Here is a 12,050-nt window from a genome sequence, read left to right as displayed (position 1 = left end):
ACCATTTCCTGACATTCTTCACCCAGTGTCATTCTGATATACAATGTGAGTAAACACGTAGAGCACACACACACACACACACACACAGATACAAAGAAACCCTACTTTATAAGAGAAGTCTGAACACTTGACGCATTTTAAAGTTTTCCAATTAATCTAGTCATTTTTCAAAGCCGGTGTGGTCAGATAGACCAAGGAGAGATGACATATTTTGAAGTGTGTTTTGTAGTTATTCAAGTGTCTCCTGCTTTTCCATCTCAAAGCCTTGAACTAATGGCTAGTCTGCAGCAGAGCTTTTAAGGTTCTTTTCTGTCAAATAAATGTGATTATCAAGGCCTTCCTGCTTTGCCGTTTCCTCGAGGTCAGACGTGAAAAAAAAACAGTCAATGTAGTCATAAAACTGCCACGCGTTCAAGCATCAAGGTCCTAGTTTAGCTGCACAAAGTATTAGTAATAAGACAGCTATGCAGAGGCTAGTCAAAACACTGTAGCAGTTGAAAGAGTTGGAAGGAAAGACCCTGAAAATGACATTAAAAAACATCAAAGTAACTTAATTATTATCTTATTTTTTAAATAAAGTTGAAATATTCTGACTAAGAAGTATGCAGTGCTGTATAAGATTTAATCACAGTGCAGGTCATTCCTTCTGGTCAAATTTAACTGAACCATCTATAGGTTGTCTGGACCGAGTCTGGACTGACATCCAGCCTGAATGTCCCTGTCAGAGAGCGGCCCATAAAAATCTGACTCCACTACCCACAACTCATTTGTTTGTACTTTTATTTAAAAAAAAAGATGTATGTAGCACTTGCATTAATTACAGCGTACTCTTTGTCATCCGTTCTGCAACGAGTTAAGAATCTATCTTAAACCCACACTCCTGTACAGCATCTCATGAAGCATGTTGGCAACCAGTTTGGGCTTTTCTCTCCAAATGTTCCCAGAGATGTTCAGTAGATTTAAGATCTGGTGGACTGTGGAGGAAAAGCCCTGCAGGTCAGCACTCCTTGTTCTTCTCTGGATTTCAGATAGTGTTGCGATCCTGTGTGGGGGCTCATTGTCCTGCTGCAAAGTGAATCCTCTCCTCAGAGCTTTAAGCCAGAGGAAGTGTAATGTGTCTGCACAAATACAACTTATTTTTAGTCACTCCAAAATAAGTGAAACTTTGGTAACATTTTACTTGAAGGTATCTACATAAGAGTGTCATGACAGTGTCATGAACACATGAACCCTAACCCTAACTTGTCATGACAAAAACCGAATGACACTTAATGACAGAAGCGTTGTCATAAACATTTATGACTTGTTTATAATGTTTATGACACGTTCATGACAGTGTCATGTCACTCTTATGTAGATACCTTCAAGTAAAGTGTAACCGAAACTTTTTAAAATGAACTCTTCGACAAAAGATGTAGCAAATCTTTATTATGTTTTCACAATCTGCAATCTAGAAATACACCCACAACACAGGTTCTGCTGCCGCGGCTATTTGGAGATGATGTCGATCGTCACAGTTGTCTCACCGTACTGGTTCTTGGTGTTACAGATGTAGTTTCCAAAGTCGATGGTCTCCACGTCTTCTACAGTCATGACACTCTGGGACAAGCGCGTGGTGTGGCCCATTCCTCTGTTAACCAGCCTCCAGGACATTTGGATGTGAACTGGGCGGCGGTCCTGCACAATAGAACAAACAGGATTTATGTTAATTGTTAGTGACAATCAGGGCAGGAAAATGATCGATCCATTGTTCACAATGGTTATGTAATTCACCATGGTTTATCAACAACAAGACCTTAAAGTCCCCCTCCAATTTGTCTTGTGTATTTCTTATTATGACCTCACTTGAATGTTTGAGCTTCGCTGTGCAGAGTGATGTATGTGCAGAGATTATTTTAACATCCATCTGCTGAAGGGGGAAAGTTTTATTGTGCTCACATTATGCTTTTTGGCTTTTTCCCTTTCCTTAATTGTGTTAAATATTTTTTTTGTGCACGTAATAGGTTTACAAAGTGAAAAAGTCCACCCCAAAGGGACTTACCATCTCCAACAGAAAACACTGTTCACAAACTGCTCCAAACAGCTCTATTGTAGTCCAGCCTTTACTTCAGAGACAAACGTGGTCACTTTGGAACACACGTTATAATGCTCACCTAGCTGCTAGCATGGCACGCCCTCATACTCTGCTTCTGACTGGCTAGTAGTCCTTACCTAGGTACTGTCAGGGCACGCCCTCATACTCTGCTTCTGACTGGCTAGTAGTCCTTTACCTAGCTACTGTCAGGGCACGCCCTCATACTCTGCTTCTGACTGGCTAGTAGTCCTTACCTAGGTACTGTCAGGGCACACCCTCATACTCTGCTTCTGACTGGCTAGTAGTCCTTACCTAGGTACTGTCAGGGCATGCCCTCATACTCTGCTTCTGACTGGCTAGTAGTCCTTACCTAGGTACTGTCAGGGCACGCCCTCATACTCTGCTTCTGACTGGCTAGTAGTCCTTACCTAGGTACTGTCTGCTCTATTTCTTATTTCTCTTCTGAACAATAATAATGTAACGAAATGTTAAACGCCTAATAAAATGTATTAAATCCATTAAGACAATTATAAATCGATACATTGTATGAAGATTTTATATGATTTTTTTTATATGCATTTTCTTTTATGACAGCACCATTTTAATGTGAATTGATTAATTACTGTACAGATCTTTTTTTTGCATTAAAGGTGCAGTAGGTAAGACTTATAAAACTAAGGTAAAAAAAGAGAGTTCTCTGTGCTTCTGCAGACCACAACAATCCGGTGCAACCAAGGCAGGACAAAACAGTGTAAAGTAACAAAAAATCTGAGTCCTTGACTCTGATGAAGATGTAACCCTACATCGAAACGTTAGTCACCATTATGCACCTTAAGAAATAAAACTATTAAGTAAGAAGACATCTGTGTTGCACCGGCAATTTTTTGTTACTTTACCTTATAAAACTACCTTTCTGTCATATCTGCTGAAACTGCCCCTATGTTCCAGTAGAACTACATGAAGCAGGTCATTTAAAAACAATCTGACTCCTCTGGCTCCACCTACAGCCTGTAGTGAGATTTGCAAAAATCCACAGCTCCCTGTTCAGATGCACCAATCAGGGCCAAGGGGGGTGTCTAACTGTTCAGATACACCAATCAGGGCCAGGGGGGTGTCTAACTGTTCAGATACACCAATCAGGGCCAGGGGGGGTGTCTAACTGTTCAGATACACCAATCAGGGCCAGGGGAGGGTGTCTAACTGCGTGTCAATCACTGCTCACGCACACGCATTCATTCTCCCTTGTGGGGGGAGGGGCTTAGGAGACCATTTTGGGCTTTAGCAGAAAGGGGGGAGGGACTGAGAAGTTGTCGATGTTCAAATTTTTGTTGAATTACTCCTGGTTACAAAATAACTGTCTCTGTTGGACAATTAAAATGAAGTAACTGACATGTATAAAGACAGTTTGTCCTCTTACCTGACCAGGATAAGACCAGGTGAAGCTCACGTCCTCCTCCGGCTCCCCCAGCACGCTGCAGGTCACGTTGATGTTGTCTCCTCCTCTCACAGACTCCGGAGACACTGCTAGGCTCACAAATGGTGCCCCGCCAGGAACTGTCAACAAGAAACAGAAAACACTTATGTCAAAATTTGTAGAAAACATTCATAGATGAAAGCTTAGTGGTACTTAAACTGCTGTCAGTCCAAATTCTATTTCTCTCCATCTGCCAGCCAAACATGCCATGGCAGCTAATTTGATCTAAACCACACACAATTTCCATTTCATAAATTCACCTCCCATCCTCCTCCCATTTGCAAAATCCAAGCTGTATTTCCATTTCTGTTGGCGAGCGTTCACATAAACCAAGCTCAGCAGTGAGGAGGATTTTGACAAATGTGAAATACAATACATACATACAATGACTTTGTAAAAATGCCTCTCACGGTGGTTCTTGGTGCTTTTAACCAGGGCTCTAGTCAAGTCCACCTTTGTCGAGTCCAAGACAAGTCCAAGACCAGGACTAGTCGAGACAGAGTCAAGACCGAGAGTCCAAATGAGAGACTGTAAAGCCAGAGACAGAAAAAAAAGAATCCTCTACAAGAACACTTACTTACCTGTTCATAATGTATGTGATGCGAGAGACAGTATATCTTCTATTTTAGGATGATCATTTGACTTTATTACTTGCAATGATCAAAAAGCGGAAGCACTGTAGGATCAAATTAGGCCATATTATTTACTTTAAAGTGTCATATTATGCTCATTTTCAGGTTTATAATTGTATTTAGAGGTTATATCAGAATAGGTTTACATGGTTTAATTTTCAAAAAACACCATATTTTTGTTATACTGCACATTGCTGCAGCTCCTCTTTTCACCCTGTGTGTTGAGCTCTCTGTTTTAGCTACAGAGTGAGACATCTCACTTCTGTTCCATCTTTGTTGAGAGTCGCACATGCTCAGTACCTAGGTAAGGACTACTAGCCAGTCAGAAGCAGAGTATGAGGGCGTGCCCTGACAGTACCTAGGTAAGGACTACTAGCCAGTCAGAAGCAGAGAGAGGCGTGCCCTGACAGTACCTAGGTAAGGACTACTAGCCAGTCAGAAGCAGAGTATGAGGGCGTGACCTGACAGTAGCTAGGTAAGGACTACTAGCCAGTCAGAAGCAGAGTATGAGGGCGTGCCCTGACAGTACCTAGGTAAGGACTACTAGCCAGTCAGAAGCAGAGTATGAGGGCGTGCCATGCTAGCAGCTAGGCGAGCATTATAACGTGTGTTCCAAAGTGACCACGTTTGTCTCTGAAGTAAAGGCTGGACTACAATAGAGCTGTTTGGAGCAGTTTGTGAACAGTGTTTTCTGTTGGAGATGGTAAGTACCTTTGGGGGGGACTTTGGGCTTTTTCACTTTGTAAACTTATAATGTGCACAAAAAAGATTTATAACACAATAAAGGAAAGGGAAAAAAAGCACAATATGAGCACTTTAAGTAGAGCAAAAGTCTCGAGTCCGGACTCAAGTACTACAGCACTGCTTTGAACCAATAAAGGGACAAGTAACGTGGTTATGTTTGACAGTTAAAGGCACAGGAAAAATGGTTACTCATCACTAAACAATTTCCCTGATGGGATTAATAAAGTATTCAGATTCAGATTCTGCACTTGGAGCAGCATCACCATACGTTACTATATTTATGGTCTATATCCCAACGTTCCACTTCCGGGATTGTTCGGGTGCTGCCGGAAATTCCGCCAGATGTCCCATTTCCTTCCGCTTTCTTTGTGTTGTAATTTTAAACTTTATGAGGACTGTGGTTAACTGCTCCTCAGATCTCTGCAGGGTAAATCCAGACAGCTAGCTAGACTATCTGTCCAATCTCAGTTTTCTGTTGCACGACTAAAACTACTTTTGAACGTACACGTTCCACCAAAACAAGTTCCTCTCCGAGGCTATTTTGCAGAGACACCATGGCTCCGCCCGGCGCTTAGCACCGCCCATGACGACTGTGACCAAGGCACCTAGCTCTGGGGAGCTTATTCCCCAGAGTCCTTATGTTTTTTTTCACCCAGCATGTTTCCTTGGATTAGGGTGGCACCAAAATCATGGTTGCAGCTGTCGCCATGGTCCTGAAGCACGCCCTGCTATGCCCTGTTACACCCTGCTACGCTCTGCGGTGCCCTGCTACGTCCTGTAATGCCCTGCAGTGCCTTGCTATGCCATGAACTACTACAACTGCTATTTCTAGTCACTGTTCCATTATCTTTTATTGTGACTATTATTGCAACTGTTCATCACACCCCCAACCGGCACCGTCAGACACCGCCTACCAAGAGCCTGGGTCTGTCCCAGGTTTCTTCCTCGCCACTATTGCACTAAATGCTTGCTCTTGGTGGATTACTAGAATTGTTGGGTCTTTGTAAATTATAGAGTGTGGTCTAGACCTACTCTATCTGTAAAGTGTCTTGAGATAACTCTGGTTATGATTTGATACTATAAATAAAACTGAACTGAATTTAATTGAGTTGATTGGTTTAAAGAAATGCCAATAAACCAGAGCATGTTCTTCTCCCGTCCCAGAATGCTGTGTGGACTCGCCAGACCTTCCTCCGCAGCGCTGTGAAGGAAGGTCTGACAATGCGAGACTACTGTATTTATAACTACATTGAAGTGTGACTGCTGCATCCTTACCCGCCACATAGAGCAGCTGGTACTTTGTGGAGATCTGAGGTGTTCCCTTGGTCACACCCTTGCAGTAGAAGACCCCCTGATGCTCTGGGCTGGGGTTCTGCAGGACAAACCCCTTGGTGGGGTCATAGGTCACCTGCGTCCCGTTGGCTGTGATCTCCTCTGGAGGGACTTCTCTGTGCAGGGACACCTTGGCCTGCGGGTCGGTCACACAGCAGGGCACGACGGCAGGCCGGTCTGGGCGCAGGTACACGATCTCAAAGTGGATGGCAGAGGGGACGAAGAGGTTGTCTTTGTCTGTTTGTTTTTTATTTTGGGAAACAACAACAAACTTAGTGCTAGCAAGTTACACGCTAAAAAAAGTTTTGAAGAAAATTTGGATCGTACAACAAGGCAGGTCTGCTTGGTTGGTTCGGGGAATTATTGTAAAGATTTACAAAGAATATGTTTAAGATATTTACATTCTAACTAGGATGTTTTGGGACCGATTGGTGGGGATTTGCTACGGACAAAGTACACATGGCAATAGACTGGTAAGAGCAAATTACATTTAACCATGTATCCAGCTAATTCAAATAGCTCACGTTACTGTATTGTGTGAACAGTTAACTTCATTTAATATTTTATGTGGCGTTTTCTTTTGCGGGGTGCATATAGGTCTGGCAATGGGAGACTAACCAATAAGTAACACAATGACAATGACAGAATGTATGACTCATTTGGTCCTGGGATTCATACACTTTCTGTATGCGAAAATCCCAGATACAGGATTACTGAGCGTATTAATAAAGCATTAATAAATATCATACATTATAATTCATCATTAACCATTCAGGAAAGTCACATCATGTACTCTTTGTAAATATCTGTTATTGCTTATTTCTAAAAAAAAAAAATTTAATTTAATTAAATTTAATGTAAAGTGCTATGTGTTATGTATCCCATGAATCACCTGTGAAATAGATGTATGAGACATAGGTGCGATCGTGGTCCCTCTCGCACTCTGTGCCGTCACACACGATCACCCAGCAGCTGTAGGACCCTGTGTCAGCAGCAGAGGGCGACATCAGGACCAGCTGACTGTACTTGTCACTGTGCTTGATGCTGGAGGCGGGAAACGAAAATATAAGACTTTCACATTCACATCAACGTATAGCACGACAAACAGCTGACGTGTAGGATTGGGCATCGAGAACCGAGTCCTACTTGGAATCGTTTCAAAAATTACGATTCCAGTAGAATCGTTTCTTTATTGGAATCGTTTGGAATCGTTTGGAGGATTTTGGTTTCAAATCCGATCATCGCTTCTCAATTTAACATGCGCAAGTTTTGGTTTCCGAAGCGGCCAGGCGCTTGTTGTGTTGCAGCCTTGGAGCACAGTAAGCAGAGCTCTAGTGTGGCTTTATTTTACTTTGAAAAAGCCCTGTAAAACTGCAAACCACCATTGAATCAAAATAAAATGTTCCTCTTATTTGTGAAAATAGGCATGTGACCTGTTTCAACTCCACCCCTCAAAGAATCGATAAGAACCGGAATCGTAAAGAAGAATCGCAACTGGAATCAGAATTGTTAAAATCCAAACGATGCCCAACCCTACTGACGTGTGCTTCCAGCACCTGAGGCGTGAGTCGTTAAAGGTGTCCAGGTAGGTCGGGTATGACCATCCGATAGAATCGCCTTTGCAGCGCAGCTCCATGTTCTTCCCAGGAGTCAGAGTGGTGGTCAGGCCCAGGCGCAGGAAGCGTCCCTTATCTAAAACCTGGGTCAACAGGGACTGGCCTTTCCCTACTCCATCTTTCGGTTTGGATACTCGCACCTTCACCCGCTTCCCCCCTGGACGGATGCGGTTCTCTCCTACATCTTTTCTCCGCTTGACTTGCTGGCAGGCACCTGGATACACAGAAAGAGGAAGGTGCGTTAGAGGCAAGAGCAAAAATAATAAAGACAACATAGATAAGTCGCAAAATCATGTGTTACTGTACTGTGCGAAAGACTCCGGATTGGTGTTCAGTATGCCTTTCTAGAGAGCTACTCTTTGGGTTTCCCCAGCTGTGACAACAGTTGAACAGGAAGAGTAAAATCCTTAGTACTGGCAGAAAATGTCCAGCACCCAGCCTCTCTTTCAGCTGCGTGCTCTGTTTCTCAGTGGGCACAGAACACATAAACCATTAAAGACAAGGAACAAACGAACAGTCCATAGTGTAGACTTTCAGGGTTTGTTGTTTTATTCTTCCCTGCAGCATTAACAAGAACGCCAAGGAGGGTCAGCAGTAAAGGCCAGTTAATTAGAAACGTCTGCTGCATGCTTTGGATGCAGCTGGTTTGAGTTGGTCTGCAGAAATACTTTGCAAAAACTCACGCAACTTAACGCAAACCTTTTTGCAAAATTTTCATGCATTATTTAAAATTCAAATATAGCAGAGTAGTTGCATTGTACATCTGAAGAAAGACAAAATGATTGACAATTGTGTTGATCAAGTGATCAAGTCTTTGCCTTATGTGAATGAGATTTACTTCTTTATCAATTCACCTCCTATTCTACGCCCCTTTACAGAGACTCAGAGACTGGTGCCCCCAGCCAGTATTTACACAACCTCAGATTATCTAATCCTCCCACAACCCCCAGGTTACACTCCAAGTTCTTGTGATTTAAATAACAGTCTTTTGCTTCAATCATAACTCGTCGAGACAAACACTTCACTCACCATTTTGGAGCTGCACCCAGAGCAGTGCAAGGCAAAGCACAACCCAGAGCTTCATAGTGTGCTGACGGGATGGTCTGCTTTGCGGGCCTGGAGAGATCGGGGAGTTTTGGTGAGGGGCTCAGTAGGAACACTGCAGGCTCCAGCTGCCCTGTTTAAATTTCCAGCTCCATCCTCACAGACTGAGAGGAAAAGGGAAAATAACTCCAGAGCCCTTCTGTTTACTCTCTCTCCTCAGACCAAAAGAGCCGAAACAGACTCTGGAGCCCTCTGCTGGACCTGAGTGTGAATCAAGGCTAGCTTCAAAAAGTTTAATCTGAAAACACTACTGAGTTGAAACAGGTGATGTTACAGGCAAGGTGAAGAGAAGAGAAAATGTTGTTACCAAGGTGTGAACATAGGTTGGTAAGTAACAGAAATTTAAAACATAAAAAGACTTAGTTGAAAGTCCACTCACCACGTCAAGGTGCAGGCCTCGAGTGGGGACACGAGACCAACACTTACAGCACATACTCAGACGTGACATACATACATACATTCATATATACATACATTCATACATACACACATTCATATATACATACATTCATACATACACACATTCATATATACATACATACAGTACATACATACATACATACAGTACACACAGTACATACATACATACATACATAAATTAAACGTTTATGCTTATATTAGTTTGTCTGGCATAGAACATATATTACAGCATATAATACTGCCTGGACCATTTCAGAGGGATTTGCCGGATGTGGAAATGAGGGTTTCATGTCATGCACATCCAAGCTAGACCAAGATGGACCATCACATGCTCCGATGTCATGGAGTTGAAGAAGGCACTCCTGATATCTGCACGCTCTTCCCCAGTCGATCCATAGATGAAGAAGTAGGCTACTGGGATGATGATGATGTTGGAGTTGAAAGTGGCTTCACAATTGTGTGTGTACATAGAGTAGCAGGGGACTCAAAACACAGCCTTGTGTTGAAGAGTGTCCACCCCCCCATCACCACCTGGGCTCTGCCTGTCAGGAAGTCAAAGATCCAGTCATTGAAGATGCCACAGCCCAGATCCACGTATCCATGGAATTTTCTTATTCCAAATGCTTCAAATGGCCCCTTCATCCATCACGAGGGCACTGTTTTCCTCCTGTTTTCTATCCTCCACATGACACTTGATCGCAGTTAAGGCTGGTTTTGTGAATCCAGGATCTGCAGAGATCTGTACCACGACCGGATGGTTTTGTGATGTTGTGATGTGGCAAAACAAAGTCAAAGCATCCATGCACGTAATAGTCTTTAACAGAATAAAAATGCAGAGTCATGGAAAATGAACGCAATTTCTCAGTCTCAGACCCTTTAACATTTTTCCTTCGTTTAACTCTGGTCAGCAACGCTTTTGACACTTCACTTAAGGAGGCTTCCAGCATCTGTGCACAGACTGGTGAGATTAGAATGTTCTCCTTCAGCTTACTGATAACCTTGATTTGTTAGGAGCTAGTTCTGACCCAGAACGCAGAGATATCACACAGACAATGTAGAGCAGTTTTAAAAGGTTTAATTAAACAACGTGTACTCAGAGTTACACAGTTGATTGTGTCAGGGTGGGAAAACTCCTGGCTGGTCCGAGATAGAGGCGAGCCGACGGGGAAGAGTCCAGGTGGTTTCAGGACACGAGGGAGACAGGCAGAGATGAGTACACTGGTGGCTTTCCCAAAGTGGAGACTGAGGCTGGACGGTGAGGCTGGGAGCATGCAGGCACAGCGGAGAAAGCAGCAGGTCTGAGCGGTAACTAGAGAGAGACACGGGGTAAGTTTAAGCACAGAGAACAAAGGCAAAACTAGAATTCTTCTGGGACTTGGAGCCAAGTTACCACATGGGTTAGTGTAACATGGGTAGTTAACGAACTGGCGCTGAGGGGATGATCAGCCCGGGTTTAAATACTGCTGGGTTGGATCTGGATGATTAGCTGCAGCTGTGAAGATCGGTAGTGCATGGTAGAAGCGGCCACACTCCAAATGGAAAAACACAGACAAAACACAAACAAATACACAGGAAAAAGACATCCAAAGCAGGGCGGAGAGAGAGCTAACCATAACAGGACCCCCCCCTCAACGGACCAAGAACGCTCCTCTGGTCCATAACCCTCCCAGTCGACAAGATACTGGAGCCCCCTACCCCGCCGCCGAACATCCAAAAGCCTTTGGACAGTGTAGGCTGGGTGGTCATCAATCATGCGTACAGGAGGTGGAGGATCCGCAGGCGGGCACAGAGGACTGGACGAGACAGGTCTCAGTTGCGACACATGGAAGGTGGGATGACACCTCATAGTCCGCGGCAACTTTAGCCACACAGCAGAGGGATTGATAATCGAATCAATTATGAATGGACCCAGAAACCGAGGTGCCAACTTGCGTGATTCGATCCGCAGAGGAATGTTCTTGGAGGAAAGCCACACCTGTTGTCCCGGTTGGTACTGGGGAGCTGGGATCCTGCGCCAATCTGCTGAACTCTTGTTCTGCTCCGCAGTGCTGAGCAACGCCTCACGGGCGTCGCGCCAAACCTGATGACAGCGACGTAAGTTCTTCTGAACTGAGGGGACAGCCAACTCTTTTTCTTGATCAGGAAACAGAGGAGGTTGATACCCCAGCGATGCCTCGAAGGGGGATAGGCCGGTGGCAGATGTGGTCAGGGAATTATGGGCATACTCGATCCAGGGAAGGTATTTCGCCCAAGAAGATGGATGCTGAGCCGCCACGCAGCGAAGAGACGCTTCCAGGTCCTGGTTGGCTCTCTCAGTCTGGCCGTTCGATTGCGGATGAAATCCTGAGGAGAGACTCATAGTCGCGCCAAGAGCAGAACAAAAATCTTTCCAGACTTGAGAAATGAACTGTGGGCCTCTGTCAGAAACAATGTCTACAGGTATTCCATGGGGACGGAATACATGCTGCCTCACTGGCAGTCGGTAATTTCGGTAATGCGAAACGGGAAGAATGGACCCACTGCAGCACTTCAGACCGCACAGACACAGGGACATAGAGCCGGTGGTCCATCTGCTGGTCCAGGGTCGGATTCTTGGGCCGACTTGACGAGGGATTCGATTTCCCAACGGACTGCGGCCATGACGCAGGTAGATG

The 12,050-nt window shown here is 44.3% G+C and overlaps 1 protein-coding gene across 1 annotated transcript; it reads right to left on the bottom strand.

The window, feature by feature from the left end:
* Positions 1-1,411: 1,411 nt before the first annotated feature.
* Positions 1,412-9,117, bottom strand: pdgfrl (platelet-derived growth factor receptor-like). The gene is made up of 6 exons (XM_078261200.1): positions 8,902-9,117; positions 7,813-8,086; positions 7,149-7,300; positions 6,200-6,493; positions 3,492-3,628; positions 1,412-1,677 (listed from the first exon to the last, which is right to left on the bottom strand). The coding sequence occupies exons 1-6, from the start codon at positions 8,954-8,956 to the stop codon at positions 1,489-1,491; spliced, it is 1,101 nt and encodes a 366-aa protein (XP_078117326.1). The 5' UTR covers positions 8,957-9,117; the 3' UTR covers positions 1,412-1,488.
* Positions 9,118-12,050: the final 2,933 nt, after the last annotated feature.

This window comes from Sander vitreus, chromosome 10 (genome assembly GCF_031162955.1).
Source record: "Sander vitreus isolate 19-12246 chromosome 10, sanVit1, whole genome shotgun sequence".
Taxonomy (NCBI): domain Eukaryota; kingdom Metazoa; phylum Chordata; class Actinopteri; order Perciformes; family Percidae; genus Sander; species Sander vitreus.
This window is presented reverse-complemented; position numbering and strand designations above follow the sequence as displayed.

Bases quoted from the DNA above. Each gene is read 5' to 3' on its own strand.
- pdgfrl (XM_078261200.1), bottom strand. From the start codon at position 8,956: ATGAAGCTCTGGGTTGTGCTTTGCCTTGCACTGCTCTGGGTGCAGCTC. The intron at 6,494-7,148 runs GTGATTCATGGG...AAAAACAAACAG, and splicing joins CTCATACATCTATTTCACAG to ACAAAGACAACCTCTTCGTC. The intron at 3,629-6,199 runs GTAAGGATGCAG...TCTTGTTGACAG, and splicing joins CCAGCTGCTCTATGTGGCGG to TTCCTGGCGGGGCACCATTT.